Source organism: Eimeria maxima, genomic scaffold (assembly GCF_000499605.1).
Source record: "Eimeria maxima Weybridge genomic scaffold, Emw_scaff65, whole genome shotgun sequence".
Classification (NCBI taxonomy): Eukaryota; Apicomplexa; class Conoidasida; order Eucoccidiorida; family Eimeriidae; genus Eimeria; species Eimeria maxima.
The window spans coordinates 42,612-63,511 of record NW_013566665.1 but is presented as its reverse complement, the minus strand read 5'-3'; the positions used below and the strand labels follow the sequence as shown (position 1 = coordinate 63,511).

Sequence of the window (20,900 nt, the reverse complement as noted above, 5' to 3'; positions counted from 1 at the left end):
ACAGCATTGTGAACGCGGCAGGCCCACAAGACCAGAGCTTCCTTGCATGTTGGCTCCGGTGGATCGCTTCTGATGATTGGGACGAAGGCCTCTCTGCAGACAGTACACGGGTAAAGACACGAAAAACACAGCAACCAGCTCAGCGCCGCTCGACGCTCCTCCACGTTCTGCGCAAAACACACAAGCCCAGCAAATATGGATTGTCTCCGGTGCGAGCCTAAACGTGCCCACGCCCCGTCACAGAGCAATACAGAGGGCGTACAGGTCATGGCACCTGGCAAACCATGCGCGCAGTATAGTTCGAAAGGTAACGCGTGGCAGGTACGCTCACAGGTTTATCTGGAAACTGAGCTGCAGTTGCATGCAGCAACTTCCATGAGGCTCTGCCCAGTTGCTCTCTACTGGGCGGTAGCACTCGACTGTCTGCGTACGTGCTTCCACTGGTAACGCCTTGGGTGAGCGTGACGGCGCAAGGGCAACTGGCTCGCTCCTTTCGGACCATTTCAGCCGGAAAGGTGCGGATACCCTCTGTAAGCGAATGCGACCGGCAGCTGCCGGTGCTGGGACCTCGCCTCTACGCCGCCTGAAGGAAAATCCCTCCAAAATTATGGTAATTAGGCTTTTAGAGTGAATTCAGAACAACCGGTTCCAATACAGCTTGCCCACAGAAGCCCACATTTCAGTGAGGGGCCCAGGTGCGCCTCCGTGAACCTCGACTGGTCTCGATCGCCCTCTACACAGCAACGGAAATACCCCGCCATTTCTTCTTGGCATTTTTCTATATATTTATTTTGGTGTTGTTAGATATACAAAGTTTTCGGCCTCTTTAGAAGCTGTCTTCCACTGCGTTCGTTGGTGACATGCACAGACATGCTAGGGTCAGCCCTCCGATTTTCTGAAGTACGAAAAAGACCTCCAGGTTGACAGAAACGAAATCGAATTGTCAGGCAACGTGTGTTGGTGCAGATACGCCCGATGAGAAGGCGGATCCTGCTTCAGTCCAAGGTTATATAGTGGACCAGTGCCAACGATGATGCATTTATGGACACATGGAAACCAGGCAACCCGCAACAATCTCCGGAACCTGCGCTCCTTTGGGTGGCCGTTGCATCTAACAATCACAGAATTTGCATTAAGAAGATCGGGACCTCTCTCGCAGCGTTTCCCACAGTTCAAGCTGAACTTCAGTAAGGTGTCAGGTTTACCGGCAACCGCGTATGCTAATCGCGTCGGATCTGTCCTTCTACCATCTTCAGAGTTTCACACAGCCGGCGTTTTCCGCTGGTTACCTCTTGAACACAAGGCGTTCTTGACTCCCGTTCAACGATGCATAGCCACCGCTTCGAGTCCCTCCTCTTCTGCCTCGGCAGAGCCGATCGTGGCGAAGCCTCTGACTGGCAATACTTCGCCGGCTGATCGTCCAGATCATGACGCTGTTGGACCCTCTAAATTCCGTTTGCTGGAAATTGATGTGGAGGACATGGAAAAACAAAGGAGGAAGTTCATCAAGAGAAATAATTTCTACGGGGTACTGGCACCGCCTAGCATTTTTGAGGCCTCTGTCGCGTCCATTCACATGATCCCCCATGAGTCACCATTTTCAGGAACGCAAAAGCCCCTATTCTATGAGTGCAGGCCAAGCCTTTGCCTGTTACACTCACTCCAGAATGCTGGGATGCCTGCATCTACAAGAGAAGGCGCATAGGCGCGATATTCGAGCTGGAAATTCACAAATGCACGCACTGTGTTGTTGTCAGCTGCTTACTGGGTGTTTCAGAAGGTCCTATTGAGCTTTCTTCTGGCTGGTGGAGGGCTTATGTACCTTGCATACGCCGCTGCGGACGTTGGCTCGGGCCTGATGCGTCACATGGACGGTCTTCTGGAGCTTCTTTACGACCTTCTTCCCGACAATTTCCCAGACCCAGAACTGGCCCACCACTTTGTCATGTGGTTGGCCTCCAGAGGTTACCTACCCTATGATCTCGAAAGGTAATATCTTATTTACGACACCTTATACGCCTTCTACCGGTTGCATCCGTACGCATGTACTTCTTCACCCGTGCATTCATGCATGCAAGCGCGAAGGAGTGCGTGTTTGCGGCGTGTCCCAGTTGGCAACGTGCCGCAGAAGCATTCTTGCCACCTATCGTATCTGTAGAAGGGACTCTGCTAAACACTAGAGCTGCTTGCACGAGGACAATTCGCTGCTCCTGCCTGAGTTACCCAGAAACTTTCTGTAGACATGTTTCCTCTGTTGGGGTTTATTACAACCCCTTTTTGGTTGTTGGCTGCACCCGCTGGAGTCTTGGACTAGCAAGAGAAGATGCAATGGTGTTGTAGAAGGGAGGAGCAGCACACTGGTCACTCATTGATAGCTACAAAGTAAAGCGATGTGATGCAGGGACGATCCAGAGCTCAGCGTCAATATAAAGGGCTTGACATTCCACACCCCGGTCGGTTTAGCGGCTGGTTTCGATAAGGACGCCGAGGCTCCCTTGGGGTTTTGCAAGTGAGCCAGTCGTGCCCATTTCCACGCCGGAGGTCCACCATTAGTCTGGGAACCTTTTGCTGAGTTGCAGCCCACAACAATTTCCGAAGTATCTTTGGGAGGCTACATGTGTGCACTTTTCGCATGCATGCATGCTGTCCCCAGAATGGGATTTGGCTTTGTAGAAGTCGGGACTGTCACCCCGAAACCCCAGGCCGGTAATCCGAAGCCTCGCATATTTCGTTTAGCGAAGGACTGGGCAATAATAAATCGTTGCGGCTTCAACAGGTGAGAGGTTTACAAATAGAACTCGACCTGTTCAACTTGTATCCAGCCCTTTTGGCGGATTTTGCTTCAGGTGAAAGTGAATTGCGATGTCGTGCTTATTGTGGGTACCAGCGATGGGGGACGTTGTAACCGATGTATTCTCACAGTGGATACGTGTATACAGCATTCATGTCCGCTGTCTTTGCAGCGCGGGATTAGACGTCGTGGAGCCTCGCCTGAAAAAGGTGTCTGAAGATCGATGGCATGACCGTCTGGCGCGGCGTTGCGTCATAGGTGTCAACATAGGTAGGTGTGAGTAGTTTTGCTCGGGCGAGACCCTTCCGCCTTATTAATCAGAGGCAGTCAATGAAGTGGAACGCCTGAATGCGATCGACTCAGGCAAGAACAAGAACACCGAAAAGGCGGAAGAAGACATCCGTGAAGGGATCAGACGTATTGGTCGCTTTGCTGACTATTTGGTTATCAACCTCAGTTCCCCTAACACACAGGGGCTTCGTGCCTTGCAGCAACGGGACCACCTCCGCAGCATTATCACCGCGGCGCAAAGTGAACTGGACAAGCTAGAGCAGGAACACAAAATGCACCAGGCTAAAACTTCCCAGCCCGACGACACCGAACAGGAAAAAGCCAAATTGCAACAAGATATGACGCAGAAGGCTCTTGATTTCTTTCCAACACAAACAGGAAGGCGCCCTCTCCTGTTTGTCAAAATCGCGGTTAGGCATTTTCTTGTTTCCGGCGCTTTGAGGCCCCAGCATCAGTCCCACCTAGGCTGAGAAGTTTCACTTTTTTCCCATTGCCAGCTGTGGCAGTACTGTCAAAGTCGTCTTCAGAAACATGAAGAGCGCCTTAGACACTTGAACTGTTCCACCTTCCAGTCTCTACAGCCTGCATTGTTCCCGGAGTTCATGCATGCCTACATGCTTGCTGTCCTGTTTGAATCTGCATTCACAGCCAGATCTGACGGTACAGGAGAAACAGGACATTGCTGATGTCGTAAGCTCACAGCCAAATGTACTCAACTACTCGCCTCTTCCATGGAACGCTTGCACAGCGTCTCGTGCCGCCGGCTGCTGTTACGCTGCATCTATTGTTGTGGTTACAGTGCGCATACGCACACGGTAATATCTGAATGCCACATCTTCGCAGGCGCTGGAGACAGGTCTAGATGGGCTCGTTGTAACAAACACCACCGTAAGGACTCAGAATGTAGCCCTAAACCACTAATTGGTGAACTTCGTTGATGATTTAAATTCTGCAGTGGCTGTCCAGTGGCAAGGTGTATTTCATAGGGCCTTGTTTTGGCCAAAGCTACTGATTTGCGGCCCTCGTTTCGGCGTTCGGAGAGTTGGTTCTTTGGGCCAATCTTTTCAACCCTGAATTCTGATGTGTATGTGCAGATCCAGCGCCCAGAGTCCCTTCAGAGCAGAAGTAAAAAGGAGACTGGGGGACTCAGCGGCAGGCCACTCAAGGCTATGGCGACACAGTGCGTTTCAGATATGTACAAGATGACTAAAGGCCAAGTCGCAATTATCTCCGTGAGCGAAGTGTTTTGAAGATCTTATTTGCAAAATGCAAAGCAGGAATTCAGTGCTTTCGTTGCTATTCTTCTCCCACGACGAACGGTTTAGAAGCAGCGGTAGTTACAAATTAGTACTTTATTTGAAATGCGCGATTTATTCCATAGACCATCCCTACTTCACTTGAATATGCTTTGTGACAGAGTGGGGGCATCGAGACGGGGTTGGATGCGTATGAGAGGATCAGAGCTGGCGCGAGCGCTGTTGAGGTGTACTCATCGATGGTACGACCAAACGCACCGCTGCATTGTTTGTGCATGATCAGCTGTTCACTTCCTCATGTTATTTACATATATCGTACAAGGCGGAAGGGATGCCTAGGGTGGGTTGGTTACGCCTCCGAATGGAATTTCGTAATTTACCAGCTTTTGCTCTGCACAGATTTATAGGGGACCTGTGGTGGCTAGAAGAATTAAGGATGAACTTCTGAGCGTTTTGAACCAAGCAGGCAAGCCGTGATTTGTGATTCCTTCTTCAGTTTGGTTGCCACTTTCCTTAGTGGTGTTGCAAAACTACTTCACACGGCAGTGAATTTAGTCAGCATTTTGCTCAGAACACGTTGGCAATTTGCAGCCCTTCTGGGTTTTTGCTTGTGCATGTTGTGGCTGCATCCAGGTATTTACAACGTGCAAGACGCTATTGGGCTGGATCACCGTCCCCCAAAAAGGCGCCGCGTTCCTAAACCCACCTTTGACTAAGCATTTAGCTTCCCCTATGCATAAATATCAGGGGCCCGCGACGCAGCAGATTGTTGTTTTGCTTGTTGTTGGAGGTCCACGAATTACTGCAAATGTAAACCTAAGGTGCATTAATTAAAGATGAAGTCCAGGCGCTGTTCTCGTTATCCTGAAACACTCAGCGAACAGCGGCATTGCCTGGCTTTTGCTGCCCACGGCTAAAAGGAGAGTGTTCCGTTGTGGAGTAAGCAGCTTATCAGTAGAACTGGTTTGGACTTATAGCATTTCGGGCTGCAGTAGTTGTTGAGTGAGCAACACAGGGAACGCCTGCTTCGTTGACTTTCTATATTATCTCCTTCGAATGTTTTCGACGGAAGTAGACCATGCGGACACTCATTTTACAGGAGGAGCTCTGGGCTGTAAACGAATTCACTTCAGATTGCAATGAGCTCCCACGCCAAACAGACTGAGTGCCATGTTCCGTCATTAGAGAGCCAGGCTACAATAGGAATATAGGAATTCACGTGTGGGCGGGACTTAAGGGCTAGGACACCTGAGGAACGTGCATGACTGCATCCAAATGAACACAGGAGTGTTCCGCTTGGTGACTTTCTCATTCAGCTAAAGGCGGAGCCGTAGCTAGGAGTCCAAAGAGTCTTATGTATTGAGCAGTATTCTGCCTGCTTGCAGCTAAACGTATGGCTACATCCAGGACGACCTTCGTGCACGGCGGCTCGTTGGGCTATAAGGAGCAACGCTCTGCAGCATTGTATGTTCCCGTTTTATGCATAGCTAATTGCATTTCCACTCCAGCTCGGTACTTCCTGTCGCCGGTAAAAGTTCACCGGAGACCGCAACGGAAATGGCAGAGAGGTTGAAGCCGCCTCCCGGGGAGCAAATGAGTGCGACCAGTGTGTGGGATTTTTACTTGGTCACATACTTTACGAAAAGAAAAGCAATAATTTCATTTTGCAAGGGGATCAATGATGATTAGCGTTGTTGCCGATGGAATCGATACTTTTGTCCCACCCGCATTGAGACTACAGAGGGCAATGATTATTGTGAACTCTGGGAGTTCACTGGCCTTCACACAAACACTAGATTGACTTTGTCCTTTAAAAATATTTTGCTCAAACAAGTGTGGTAAAAAGGCTCAGTTTTGATCTAGGTGGCTGGAGTCCATAATGCAAACGGGGAGCATTCCCCCCACCACACTGAAGCCCTCGCCGCCAGCTGTCCCACAGCCTCGTGGAGCACCGGTCGGTCCACCTTCATCTTCTTTTTTTTCGGGGCCCCCAAATTAATTTTTTTGGACATACTTTTTGCGTAATTTGCAGGTATCTTGGCTCGTTTTGAACGTATCCAGCGGGTGTCCGCCCCTGTTAAGCCTGACAGGTCGCAGCCTTCGATGCAGGGCTTGCCCGATGGAAACGAGAACGCCTCGTTCTTTGGCCTGAAGGGCACCAGTGGTCATTCTATATGTGTGCAGTACCACACTTATTTCGACTGAGAAGACAATGCCTGTGGCAGCCGGCAATACCAATGCTGGCATGGGGAGACCATCATGAGTGGAGTTCTGCACCCCAGGTACTCGGTTTGCTTCAGAAGTGTCCAGGAGGGTCTAAATTTAGCCTCCATATCTTTACAAGATCTTCTTTCTTTCTGAATGCCGCCTGAATCTGCAACTGTTGCGAAGGGCTGTGACCATACCGCCAGTAGAAAGACAGTCCGCTACCTGTCCGGCGGAAGGCTGCAGGCAACAACAAGAGGAGCCCCATGGCTCGGTTGAGTAGCTTCGGCTTTCCAAATAGCCCACACACCTGTTTGCGCACCTTCACTCCTTTGTATTTGGCCGGAGGGGTTGAGAGGGTCGACAGATGGTTCCTGCTGTGTTGGCGGGGGCAGTCGAGAATGCCTCGGTAAGAAGGCGGTGCAAAATTTAGGCAAAGCCCTCACTCCTAAGTCCTAGAGAAGGCATAGGACTGAAGATGGCGAGAGGTGGGAATTGTGAAAGCGGGATACCGTTCATGAAGCCGGAAGACTTGCACGTGTGGCTCATCTCTTTTGCGCTACTCATGGTCCTGACTTCGAGCCTTTCTTTCGCCTCCGCTCAATTCAGCCCAGCAGGTGACCCTCTTTGGATCGATTTCGGTAAGTATATTTTATCTAAAAGCACCATGCAAAGCATACTGCAGTGTTTCCGCTTATCTTTATTCGCTTCTGCTTGCCTGCCTCCGGCGATTTGTGTGGGAAGGGTTTCATGTGCGTTTTCTGCTTCGCAGCTATCCTCGTGATTTGGGGCATTGTTTTCGCCGCGTGCGTCATAATGTGGTCTTTGGCGCGCTTGTTTAACAGCGAGAAGACGGAGTGGAAGCTACTCTACCTGTCTTTGTTCTCCGTCCTCGTGCCTCGGTCCTGCTTTCCGTTTCGTTTTGGCGAGTATGTGATGCACCAGATGTGTCTAATGGGATTCAACTTCTTCAATGACCATGTCTGCTGGAAAACAAACGCCGTCTGCGGTACGCAACCCTCGGCAGAATTCAGCGCATGCAAAAGATGTGCATAGGCAACTACTGAGCAAAACTATGGGGAGCACAACTAGTCATGGAATTGCGGGGTTCCTATTTATGTCTATAGAACACAAAACCAAGTATCGCAAGAGTGATATGGAGGCACGGGCTGCAGTTTGTTCCCTGTATACTCATATCCTGTACATGCAGTGCCTGTGTTTGCTGTACTAGGCCTCACACTGATACTAATGACTATTTCCGATTTTGCCTGGAAGATACTGCCTCCTTTCGTTGCGTTGCTGAAGTTTTACGCATTTGTTGTAACAGTGCTAGTTGGAAATCTAGGCTATCGCATAGTGCAGGTATTCTACAGGCAGCTGAGGGAGGCAAAGCGTCCAGTTCGGCCTTTTTATGCGCTCACTGGTTCAAGTGCTGGCTATCGAGACAAGTCGATTAAGTTTGCTGATTCCCGGAAGGCTGCCACGAACGAAGCGGTGCACTCCCTCCTTCCATGCATTTATGAGCATCAAAATACTGGCCGTACCTGCGAACTCCTGCGTCCGCGGGATCCCTTCTCCGCTAAGCAAAGACACTTGCGGCTCACTAGGAACAACCTGGGGGGATCTTTGTCCATGCGGGGTTTCTCACGAAGGAGTGTCATGATTCCTAATGCGGCGGCAACTCGGCGCTATTGGACCAAACTGGATAACTGCCCCCCGCTCTACTTTCAGGCTGTACACCGCCGCCTTATCCTGTGCAAAGACGACATGTTGCGATATGTCGTTGAAATCGGTAAACGCTGATTGGCCCTGCAAGAATAAACTTGGACTTGTAGACCCCAAAATGCAAACCCTACATCCTGGTTTCAAGGGACATTCGGGCATTTATCTGTTTTTCGTGTTCGTTGTGTTGGTTGTTGCTGCCTTATTGATCCAGAAGATTCGGGCGTTTGGAATAAGGAGAAGGAACCGCAGTTGTTTGTTGTGCCGAGATGCCACTACGGCTACGTCGATTCCAAGTGGTACCTGGGCATGAGGTTACCTGGCACACACAAAAGTTCCCTTTGCTGCTCTTCAGGTAATTCTGTAGAAGGCAGGCAAGCGCGTCTTGCCATAAGCAGAACTCCCGATTGCGAAACCCCTAACGGGGCTGCTATGAGCATCCATCCTCCCGCAGTTGCTTATACAGCCCCCGCAAGCATTGACTCTACCACAGCCGTGAAGCGGTACCCAACTCTCTTTCGTAATTCATTATCCGTTGGACGCAGTCCCAGTGACACCTGTAGATCAGGAGAAGGCGCTACCATTCTCTCCAACTGTGTCAATGGCAGTCCCCCTCTGGGCACTCAGCAGAATGCAATCTTGCAGCAATACGATGGCCCCCAGCCAGCCGAGAACGTCAACGGTGGCACGAGCGCGCCCGACGCACCAGTGCAGCGTTTTTATTTTTCGTGTCCTCCTCATAAAGAGGAACCGACGCCAGCCAAAGAACACCTTCTGCCAGCAGGTCCACCACACTCTTGTCATCAAGGGGTGAGTTGAATTCGTCGTGATATGCTAAGGTGTCCGTATTAGACACCCGCTTAGGTATTGCCTTCACCAGCCGTTGCATGGATGTGGTGAGCATTGAATTGTGTACAGAAGTGCGCGCGTCGGGGGAGTCCTCACATGAAAGGCGGGAAGCGTTTCTTCATGCCTAGGCGCCTCCGTTGGAAGTTCGGATCAGCTAAATCAGCTGAGTGCTCAAGCTGGTAGGTTAGTTCTGTCTGAAACATGCTCAGCAGGTGCACTTAGGCTGATACCGCCCCTGTTGTTCTCCCCCGTGTTGTGTTGCAGTCCTCACCTGCAGGAGGAAGCTCGGTGGTGTGGTTGCCTGCGGCACCCCTGTGCTGGGGAAAGTCGCCGCAGTGGGGAGGACAGCGAGCGGCACACCGGCAGTGGAAGCCGAGAGGAGGTACGGTAAATATTATGGAGTAGTTTAGTTTTTGTCATGACATGTGAATGCATGTAGCTAGACGAAACTGCACGGACATCTTACAGTCTTGCACTTGTGTAGATCTAGTTTGTGTTTTCGCGCATGCTATTGTTGCCTTTGCTGCAGGTTGTTCTGCCTAAGGTAAAGGGAGGGGTGTTCGAGGATAGTGCAATCGAACGGTGGTACCTCCTGTGGCGGGCAGAGTATATCATCTGTTTTTACAAGGAAATCTATCACATTAATCTTCTCATCTGCGCCCTCCAATGCCTGTTTGGAATGACGCGGCGATACGTTATTGAGTGTCTTAGCTTGGCAGTAGGCGAGGAGTTAATTACAATTCTAGCGATATTAGTTTGGTTGCTTTTACCATGCAAGCTTTGCAAGGCTTTTCTAGAGTTGGTTTCACAAGGGATTTGATGCAGCAGTCGGTGGTCCAAGGATTTTGATGGAGACAGAAAAGTCGACGCCATACAGTATGCCATTTTCATAGCTTCTTGTGGCATCGATGACAAGACGACGGAGTATGTTTGTTGGTTCCCTCCTTTCTTTGCAGATTGAGCGATACAATGAACCAAACGCCGCCGAGTTGGAGTTTCTCGGTGTTCGCGCGCAGATGCCTTCGTGGACAAGAACTTGGGCTGCCTTGTGGCGGCCTGTGTTGCAATTTGCGATCCTTTCGGCACTTATTTTGCCCATGAAGTTTATGAAGAGCCGCGGGGGAAAGAACGTTTGGAAATTTCAACTCCTAGCCCTCGGACAGGCTGTGACATAGTACGCATTCCTCCGTCTCTGAGCATTTTGTTTTCGCGTTGCTTCGAATTTATGCTGCTCATGTTGTTGTTTGCTTGCGTACCTGCTGCAGCATGGTGTTCGCCTTCTGTGAGCTGCTAGGCAGATGTTACATTATGGCGACAGAACCCCTCTTCACAGCAGCGACGAAAATCCCCAAAGGGGTGGAGCTCACGTGTGTAGTTGGGAGTAAGCTCAGGCAGGAGGAAAAGAAAGCTTTATGACCCTTTCTGCGTAGTCAACTTTGGCGATGGTAGTATGAATTGTTCTTGGGAAATATCTGCTTTTACGGTTGTGGTATTCCATGCATGCATACTTACAGGCCATCTGATCCTTCCACTCTTCAGCATCGCCGTCACTGTTCACCTGAGACGCATTTCGGAGGCTACTATTGTCGTAATTTCTGCCGGGTCTGGTTTAGTAACAATCGTATTCCTCTCTTTCGTTGGGTGGGAATTTAAGATCGCGGCGTTTTTTATGCTCAGTCGTACCCTCTACGCCCTCTTTTCCATCATGCTAGTTAGGTAAGACTTACTCTCTGTCTTGCGCTCTATTTCGGCTTGAATCTTGGCTAGAACATTTGTGCACCTGAATGCGTTAGGTTGTGCATGTGGCGGTGTCTCCCAGTATATTCGTCAGGGGTTCTTGAATTTCTTGAGGTATTTTCTCGTGCCTGTTGATAAGTGCATGTTTTCTCACCTTGCAGGGCCTTTGAAAACGTGAGGCGGCAGCTTTTCGCAACACAGGTGCTGCCTTTCCTGATGTATTTATCCACATTGGCGAACAGCCAGCGTGTGGAAAGCTTATGTGGTATCCGACGTGAGAGAGACAACTGTGGCAACCAGCAGGCGCAGGCAAGTTCTTTGCCTTAGCGGGAGATAGGGCCGCCCAGGCGCAGCGTATATGATACCTCCTGGCCGCCGAGTGTCTGGACCCAACAAAAGTAAACAGGGGCTTTTCGCAAGTCCGATTGAATGCAAGGTTTTTTGGGGGTGGAGATATCGGGTGGAATGTAAAGGGCAGGCAGAAATGACACGGAAGCAATCCTGGTGGCTGTGCAAGCAAGGGCTCGAAGTCTTTTAACCGTCGAGATGTATACTGGGTCGATACAAACGACGGTGTTCAGGGTCTGCCATGTGTCGCAGAGCAGCAGATGCAACGGAAATAAGCCTATGGGGCTTCAAGAGACAACGATTAAACTCCGGGGGCAAACTGACCGTTGTCGTGTGCTCACATTCCTCAGCGCGACACTCTCTTGTTTTCGTCGGAGATATACGTCTGCCAATGCTCATGATTTCGAGACCTTGTGCTCCTTACCATTTGCCCAGAACTCGTCGTAGGCGTAGTCCCAGCACGAAGCCGCGCGATTTGGGGCACTTCCCAGTAGTTGAATTCCTCATTCTGTTGACCCCTTCATCTACTCGTCCATCTCCTCCTTGTTGGCTTTTTATAGAGGCTGCCAGCTCTCGCTAAGGTGCCTGTCTGCATGGAAGTTGGCTTACCTTCGTTTCAGTTGCTCTGGTAGTGGCGCCATGTGTGCTTCACTGTTGCATGCTCCCACCCTCAGCGTGCAAACTGTGTTTCACGTGCGCCTGGTCCTCCTGGTGTGGTGGCTGTACGCCTGTGTTATGTTGCCGCTTACCTTTGGAAGTGAAACCGAATGTAGCGCTGTCTTTCGAGAGTTTGCGTGGCGAATAGCCTGTATCATATCTATTAGGTATCTCCATACGATAGAGTGGAAGAAGTTTGTTTGCTCGATTCTGGGGAGACTTTTTCCGAGCTGAGTAAGTCCTCTTGCCGGTGTTTCTGTATTGTCGTGAAGTTGCAGCGGCCCCGTGCTGCAACCTTCTGGCGAATTTGCGGCAGTAACCCAAGGGGCCACTCGTCTGTGTCTTGTCATGCCGAAGCGTGACGTAACACCTGCAGAGTTTTTCGCATATCCCCAAGCAATGAATGCGTTTTGGCAACAAACATGCTGACTGGCTGGCAAATGGTCGCGCGCAGCCTCAGAAACAAGGATCAAAGAACACCCACACAATACAGCTCACCTCACTGCGCTCCGCAAGCGTCATGCTGCGTCAAGCTTCTAGAGCGCTACATGCACAACAAGCTCGTGTTTGTTTGGCCCATAACATATCAAACCATTGCTTTTTCCATAAAGGTATTTTAGATGACGCAAGGTAGTTGGACGGAGCACGAATGGGAACCCGTAAACATTAGCGTCGTAGAAGAGTTCGGGACGAAGACTAGCTCATCATGGTTTACATAGCATACACGCAATGTGCACATACACCAGTACGGGTAGCGGAGGGGGGCGTTCGGGGTCATATGATAAATGACACCCCACAATACACAAATGGGTCTCGGGACTGGCGTGGTTAGTTCAAGTTTCAGGCGAAGCATAGCAAGATTGTAGGCTAGGCACAGCGGACCGCCCCAGTACGTAGATAGCCCACTCGAGTGCACTCAAGACAAAATATTATAAAGGAGCGCACACTAGCATAAGGGGTATGAAAAAGGTTTTAACATTTGCGGAGAAGCTATGCCTGGAAAACGTCTTCTGTCAAGCTATTACTAGTGTCTTCAGTGCCTCCGGTACTTAGAGACCATTCGAAGTGTCCGCATCTGCAGGCGTGCAACATATGGAATAGTCACATGCCAAGTCAACGCAAAATGTCCAAGCAGGCAGAAGAGTAGATTGCAACTACAAGAGTGGGCCTGCCGTTCCGAACTATGCGTAACCAGGATGCTTCCTAGTGTACGCCGCGCAGTTATACACTTCTGGGCCTGCTGTTTCGGCCTGCAGAAATTCAAGCTCAGTGCCTAGCTTTGTAGTCTGAAACACCAGTCGTGCTCGAAAAGAAATGAAATAGCCGGCAGTTGAAGTTTTGCTCTCACCAGGAGGAGCTACTTCCCCATATCCAGCCGCAGGTGTGCTTGTGCGTTGTTGTCTGTAAAACGTCAAGAACGCAGCAGCAACACGGAGTAATAATGCGCATATTTTTTTGGATGTTATCAAGACAAGGTGATTTTTTCAGTGCAAGCGAAGGTTTCCATGGGGATTGTCTACCTTCGTATCGATACTGGGATTCCACAATGGTGCTGGGACGCAGTAAATGGGTAGTTGGTTGCCAATGAGCCTCCTCACCAAACTAAGATCGATTTTGATTGTTAAAAGGCTCAATAATTAATGAAGAAAGGGGAAGAATGGGTGTTGGCGGGTACACGGAACAGGTTATTGCACGCTTCCCGCGAGGTGCCCCAGCATGGCTCGCTTGCCCACCGCGTCAACCCCCAGCTAGTGCCTTTTGCTCCTCCCAGCTCCTCCCAGCTCCTCCTTTCCCAGTACCCCTATTTCCTCCTTTATTTGTATTATGTGGGGTATATTTTGAAGGAGTTTGATTCTCTGATGACTTACAGACGCCAGTCTGTTGTTTGTCTTGCTTGGTGTACGGGAAAGCATTGGTCCCACGAATGAAATGGACCAGGGGTTTTCTGAAGCTGTGAGAAGCTAGTTTCGTTTTAGAAGAAAACTTTGTGTTTGCGGAATTAAAGGCATTTATTACGAGGCCGAGAAAAAAAACCTACATGTTTCTTGCATCTTGGACGTCCAGTGGTCTAGAGAGGCGCTACAGGGGAGTGGTTGAAACTGCATGCTGCATCAGTGAAATACTATCTGCCTCCCAACATGAAGCTGTAGGAACGTGTTAGGAGCAAATACTGGGAGGAAGGACGAATCACTGTCCCTCTCGCCGTTGCGTGCAGAAGTTCCTTGGGAAATGCCTCCTATATTGGTTACGAGGGGCCCGAATCTACCATTTTAGTGTTTCGGCAGTTGAGCTTATATAGGGGGACATAGACAGGCTAGATAAATAAATTTGGAGTACACCAAAAAGTTTATGACGAATCTAGACCTGCGCCATTCACCGTCCGCAACTTCGACAACTCCACCGGGGGAAAATGACGAGGAAGTTAAATTGCAAGGGCGGTACTCCGTTCATAAGGCCGGAGGATATTCACATGCTGTTAATTTCTCTTGCACTTCTCATGGTACTGGCTTCGAGTTTCTCTTTCGCCTCCAACCAGTTTCTCCCACCTAATGATCCACCTTGGATTGAATTTGGCAAGTAGACACCTGCTGATATGCTTTTCTTTACTTGTGACCTCATTATTCAGTTTGCCTTCCATTGTTTCCCTAGAGTCACTTCTTTCAGGTTCTTTCTTTTGTTATTCATGCAGCAATTCTGGTGAACTGGGGAATCGTTTTTGGCGCATCTGTCCTACTTTGGTCTTTTGCAAGACTGATTAACAACGAGCGGACGGAGTGGAGGTTTCTTTACTTTTCTTTGGTTTCAATTCTCCTGCCGCGTTCCCTTTTCCCGTTTCGTTTCGGTGAATGCGCCATGCGCCATATGTGTTTCATCGGGTTCAACTTTTGCGTTGAACATCTCTCCTGGAAAACACATGCTTGTTGCGGTAAGTTATGCATTTACTTCCTTTATACAAATGCTGTGCTGGACATTGTATGCTTCTAAGACTTCGTAAGCTCTACAGACTTTGAATCGCTTGTAGAGTGTGCAGCAACAACAGAAGGAATGCATTATGTCTCTAGTTTCCCACGTGGTGCATGAGGGGTGTGTAGTTGCTGCATTTGTACTAAGGTTTCCTTCTGGCGGCAGTGACAATCTCGGATCTTGTATGGGGAGTTATGCCTCCTTTGCTCGTTGTGCTGAAGTCGTTCTCGTCATTTATTGGTGCTGTCATTGGATACCTTGGCTACCGTATGGTCCAGGTGTTTTACAAACAACTGCAGGAGCCAAGAGGCTCTTCACTGCCTACTTTCGCATGTCTAGGGATAAGTGCTGACTGTAGGGACAACAAAAAGTGCACTGGCTCTCCAAAGCCTCGACTTAAACAAACGAGGCACTTTATTCCCCACCGCATCCGTCGTCAACTGCCTGCTCTCGCGGGTGACCTCCTGCGCTTGAGAAAGACCCCAGCCCAGCAGAGGCACTTCCGGCCGACACGGCATAGGATCGGCGCATCCTGCTCAGGAGCAAAGCTTTCCTATAGGAGAGCAGGGTCATGCACGAGGGAAGGCGTGCGCCACTACTGGACAAGGATCGACAGCTTCACACCCCTTTTTTTCCAGGCAGCAAAGCGCCGGCTCACATTGTGGAAGGATGACATGCTGCTTTATGTCACCAAAATCGGTAAATCTCTTCCCTAGCAGGAGTGGTTCCTAAGAGACACCTTATTAACGCAGAAGGAGCAGATGACGTTCTCCTAAATGTTGCCTGCACCAAACATCCCGTTTGTAGAAACTACCTCCACACCATTTCCCTTGATCCAAACCAGAAAAAGAGGCTGCAGGCAGCTGCGCGTTGATTACTATTCTGCCTTGCTGCGATAATGCGGGGGTGTCCACGTCAGTCGTCCGTAACTCGTTTTTGCTTTTCCATTCAGAAGATAGGGGTGTTTGGAGTCAAGAAAAGGAGGCTCGTTTGTTTGTAGTGCCAAGTTGTCATTACGGTTACGTGGATTGCGAATGGTACCTGGATATCCGGTTACCAGAAGCTGTTGGAAGGAAGTGTTCTCGTTCGCATGGGTATGGAATGAAAGGTAGGCAAGCTATGGCTTGTGTCCTTCCGCTTGCTGAACGCGAAGCACCAAACGGGGCTAGTGCGTGCGTAGATTTTCCTGCTCTGGCCTACTCAGCCGTTACAGGGTATGATTCCGTCGATGCAACGGCAAGGCACCGGTGGCTCTTCTCTGCCGCAGTGTCTGTTGAACACAGCCCCAGTGACGGCTGCAACTCAAACGAGATTTCCAGAGTGCTGCCTCTTTTTAAAAGGGGGCTACGACTTCATGTACAGCAGGGTAGCTTCCAGCCTAATGAAAGAACCACACCTGGAACAAACGTCCTCAAAAGCTCACCACAGCCTCCCCCCGAGATGCTTCGGAATGCTTCCTCTTGCCGTTCTCCACAGATGGTGAGTCGTAACCGCATAGTCCAATCATTAATTGTTTCTCCTCTGGCATTGTAAGTGGGCCAACCCAGTCGAATATCTTAGCGATGCCCCCAATATGAAAATTCTGTATTCGCGTAGTTACAGTTTTTTAAAATGAAAGGATGCCTGTTCTGCATTTGTTCTGCGTGTAGGCGGGCGATAATCAACCGTCCTTGGAAAAGGAGAAATCCAAATCCTGTAGCAGGTGGAGGCGTTTTGCGTGTCTGTTTAGTTCAATGGGACCTAGAAAACCTTGCAAGAGCCCGAATGGGTAAGCTATAGAAGTACGCCACCACGCTTACTTCGCTTGAGCGAAAGCCTCTATTGGACACATAAGATGCCTCTGGTTTCTCGTGTCTATTCGCAGCCCTTGCTCACAGGACGACAGCCAGTGGTGTAGCTGTTTGCGTCATCTTTGCTCTGCGGAGAACCATCAGCGAGAAAAGGGCAAAGAACGATCCAACGGCTGCCCAATCTGCGAGAAGGTCTGAGCCAAAGGAAGAGTAGCAAGGAGGGCAGTAGGGGTATCTGGCTTAGACGACTCGCATGAGCTGCACTGTCACTTTTGTAGACGCCTCCCACGTGTGTGTTGTTGCGGTTTCCTTCCCAGTCGGTTCGTCCTAGGCTTAAGCTGGGAATATTCGAAGACAGCGCAATTGAACGGTGGTATATCCTGTGGCGGGCTGACCACATCGTTGGCTTCTACAAGGAAACATGCCACTTAAATTTGCTCATCTGCGCCCTGCAGTGCCTTTTCGGGATAGCGAAAGCATATGTCACCCAGTGCCTTTTTCTGGCAGTAAGGGCGCAGTGCACGTTCTGCTGCTAGCTTGTCGATTGTAGTGCGCCCTAGCACTCGAGACATAAACCTGTATGCGTATCCTACGTAGTTTTTGCAGGCAACTTCTAGCATATATGCTGATGGCACGAGTATTGTTTTCTTTTCTCCACAGGTTGAAAGATCCGACGGCCAAAATGCAGTACACGGGGAGTTCCTCGGATTGCGCATGCAGATGCCATCGGGGAGAAGGACTTTGTCGGCCTTGTGGCGGCCTGTGCTCCAATTTGTGCTACTTTCGGCTCTTGTTTTGCCCATGAAACTAATGGATAGACGCGGGGGCAAAAATGCTTGGAAATTTCAACTTCTGGCCCTAGGACAGGCAGTGACCTAGTATGAATTGCCGCCGCGTACAGAACTTTCGACCGTGTTTGCACACGAATACAATTGTGAAGAGTACCCAAACCTGGTCGAAGCTACAGTTCTTTTTATTTATGCAGCTCACGCTGCTGTTGCCATGCGTGCCTGCAGCGTGGCTTTCATGTTTTCTGAACTGCTGGAGAGCTGCTTCGTAATGGCCACACGACGGTTCTTTACAGAGGCGACGAGAGTTCCCCAAGGAGTTCAGCTCAATTTCGTCCTTGGCAGTATGTTGAGAGAGACTGCAAGCTGCAAGTCGTCCCTTTCTGCATGCAGTTCAAGAGGAAGCGTAAAACGTTAAGTTTCATTGTTCCGATATGCTTTAGTGGATGCATGCATGTATAAAGCCTCTGGCGGTGCATGCATGCATTCGTGCAGGTCACCTTATACTCCCATTGTTTAGCATAGCCCTAACAGTCCATCTGCGACGCATCCCTGAAGTGGCAATCCTATTTACTTGCATTGGGTCTGCCGTAGTGACAGTAGTTACGTTGACATTTGTAGGCTGGGATTACAAAATCATGGCTTTCTTCATGCTCGGCCGCACTTTGTATGCGCTTTTCGTCATCATGGTGGCCAGGTAAGGACAAACTGCCTTGTTACTGTTCTCTTTAGTGAATCTAGCTGCAAAGGGATCCTCCCATTTAGGCTTCTGTTGTTTGATGTATTTGTTCATCCGGGTGCCTGTATGAGCTTGCAAGCCGTCTATACTGTATTTAATTATATTATTCGTTCCTTAGTCTTATCGGCTGCTCATGCGATATTGCGCAGGGCTTTTGAAAACGTCAGACGACAGCTCTTTGCATCTCAGGTGCTGCCCTTCCTTATGTATTTGTCCGTACTGGCGAACAGCCAAAGAGTGCAAAACCTGTGTGCAATAAGAACAGAGCGAAATCACTGTGGGTCCCAGCCTGCAGAAAGTTCTATCTCTGCTGGTGACGAAGGCTGCCTAACTGCCCCTTCCGTCATACAACAGGCCTACAGCCCGCCAAGTCTCTGACTGATCGGCTGGCCCGTGGCACTTCCACGTATTGTAGTACACAGCGATTCCTTTACGTAGAGAAACCAACAGGGGCTGGACCCCGCCGGATTAACGGAAATAGCAAACTCGGTGCATTCTCCAGGAATCCCTCTTATCAGGGGATGCCGCATTGGAGTGCAATTAGGAAATGTTCATACACATTAAGAGGCGCGCAGTAAGCATATGCGCTGTGAGGAATAACGGTGAAGTGTGTGGATTGATTTGGCTCATTTCTTTCCCTGTGCTGACCTTAGGAGATTGGTGCATCCAAGTGCACTCCCTAAGCTGCTTTAGAATCGGCCCACTTGTGCGTGTCACGAAACCCTGCAGAAATGAAAAGAACACCAGCGTGTGCTGAATGCGTGGGCCTCTTGATTGTCAGACCTTCTGTTTTCACTTTTAAGCATGTCTAGCTAACCATTCTATAGTGTCGGGGTGTTCGCGGGCTACCCTTTGTTATCCACTTTCTTACCGTATGGTCGGTGACCCCATTGAACTTTACTCTGCCAAGCAGTACGGGGATTACCATTTCCAACAGTCTTCACATCATGGTCAATTGTCACTGTAGTGGGTTATGCATAAAGATGCGGGTGAACCGTTACATCCGTACCCCACACAAGCAGCTCCTCTGCAGTGCCTGGCCCCCAGGTTGAGACATATGGCCGTTATATTCAACAGATGTGCAAATTGCGAGGTAAAATGCATCTACGTAGGACGGTTTGGAGTCACAACGCCGTTTTGCCGTGGTGTGTAACGCTCTCCCCTGTACACGGGCACCTGGCAGCATGACGCTGTTGGCGCCTCGTGTTTAAGGGAGGCGTCGAAGAGGTTCATTTCGACAGAATTTGAACTTTCCCCCACTCTGAATTAACTATGTCTGCACAATCAATATGTAGAGTGAAAGGGTGAGGTGAAAGCGGCTTGCTGAGAAGTTGAGATTCCCTTTCCATACAGGAGGGTGGCGAGCAGCCAGTGCCCTGCGTAGAAGCAAACACCTTCACCACTCGGAGCTTCAGAACTCCGCTACCAACCCACGTGCACTTTTCTTTCAATTCATCCAGCTTATGATGCTGGCAATTCCTTCCCACTCTCTCGATGCGTTCTTGGCGGGAGTGTGTAGATTCTGCTCGAGGCAAATCAGAACACCCTGAGTTGCGGTGGGGAACAAAGACCAGTGGTCACTGCTACATTCAACGGTGCGTTTGGACACTAACAATCCCTTTCCCACTTTGTTAATTCCTGTAAGTAGCTGAGTCCTCCATTACAGCTGGTGGATTTCAAGTCAGTCCGAAGGGGAGTCTGAACTGCACCGTGGATTCAGAAGGTGGAGAACTCCCCACCCTTCAACAGTATTCAAGTGCGGCAGAGGGAAGAATAAGGGGTAAACTGGGAAGTTGGCAACTTACCCACACGCTGTAGTGGATATTTCAAGGGAAGTCCCTGTACCCCGGGAAGGTTTTGGGATTGCGTAGGCAGGGTGTACACGGGCATGCTGCTCTAACTCGTGTGTCTTATGGGTATGATACAGAACGCAATAGGTGGCTGCCGCTAAGTTGGAAGGGACAGTCTGGGAAACTCCAATGGGACGACGACCCCATGCTTATCCTTGGCACGGGCCCTAGAGAACTTACCTAAATCGAGACACTCACGGACCTGAAAATGACAAGAGGTGGGGATTTGGGCGACGCAGGCCCGTTTTTAAGACCGGAAGATCTGCATATTTGGCTCATTTCCCTAGCACTTCTTATGGTGCTAAATTCAAGTCTTGCGTTCGTCTCCAGTCAGTTCAGCCAGGCGGGAAAATCCCCATGGATTGATTGTGGTAGGTGTTCATTATTTACTCCTTAAACGTATGTAGGACTTCTCAGTTTAGTTGGCTTATATCTGTTTGACACTATAGGGTCCATTGGTTATTTATTTCCGGGGTGCTTACCGTGCGGTATCTGCAGCGATTCTCGTCACCTGGGGAGTTGTGTTCAGCTTGTGCGTGTTATTGTGGTATGTGAATCGTTTACTCAACACGGAGAAGGCCGAATGGAGGCTGTTGTTCTTCAGTTTGGCTTGTGTTGTTGTACCTCGTTCCGTTCTTCCCTTCGGCTTCGTCGATTTTACCATGCTTCAGATGTGTCTCGTGGGAATCGCCTTCTTCAACGGCCGCCGGTCGTGCATGACACATGTCTTTTGTGGTACGTTGTCCTGCATGCAATCTTCTTTATGTGGTTGCAGTACCTCTCGGCTGTATTTGCAAACTAGGGAACTGCAGACTGCTCTGATATTTGGCCAGTGTAGTGCTGTTGTAAGTAGGCTATGTTTGCATCAGTGAGAGAGGAACACCTCAGTATGAGGAGACCATTGCGTAGACCC

At 49.8% G+C, this 20,900-nt stretch overlaps 3 protein-coding genes across 3 annotated transcripts; all 3 read left to right on the top strand.

Moving 5' to 3' along the window:
* Positions 1-1,030: 1,030 nt before the first annotated feature.
* On the top strand, positions 1,031-4,815 carry EMWEY_00009920 (Dihydroorotate dehydrogenase, mitochondrial, related; the record flags this gene model as incomplete). Its single annotated transcript, XM_013482526.1, has 11 exons — positions 1,031-1,528; positions 1,778-1,989; positions 2,402-2,509; positions 2,654-2,776; positions 2,964-3,061; positions 3,155-3,492; positions 3,731-3,772; positions 3,926-3,970; positions 4,177-4,314; positions 4,500-4,580; positions 4,738-4,815. The coding sequence occupies 11 exons, from the start codon at positions 1,031-1,033 to the stop codon at positions 4,813-4,815; spliced, it is 1,761 nt and encodes a 586-aa protein (XP_013337980.1).
* Positions 4,816-7,021: 2,206 nt separating this feature from the next.
* On the top strand, positions 7,022-11,178 carry EMWEY_00009910 (hypothetical protein, conserved; the record flags this gene model as incomplete). Its single annotated transcript, XM_013482525.1, has 11 exons — positions 7,022-7,184; positions 7,316-7,552; positions 7,775-8,335; positions 8,480-8,620; positions 8,811-9,075; positions 9,379-9,496; positions 9,644-9,832; positions 10,071-10,288; positions 10,380-10,495; positions 10,629-10,830; positions 11,013-11,178. 11 exons carry the CDS (start codon positions 7,022-7,024, stop codon positions 11,176-11,178), a joined length of 2,376 nt encoding a protein of 791 aa, XP_013337979.1.
* Positions 11,179-16,260: 5,082 nt separating this feature from the next.
* Positions 16,261-18,515, top strand: EMWEY_00009900 (hypothetical protein; the record flags this gene model as incomplete). The annotated part of the gene is made up of 8 exons (XM_013482524.1): positions 16,261-16,299; positions 16,470-16,588; positions 16,685-16,802; positions 16,928-17,116; positions 17,271-17,488; positions 17,707-17,804; positions 18,020-18,095; positions 18,287-18,515. 8 exons carry the CDS (start codon positions 16,261-16,263, stop codon positions 18,513-18,515), a joined length of 1,086 nt encoding a protein of 361 aa, XP_013337978.1.
* Positions 18,516-20,900: the final 2,385 nt, after the last annotated feature.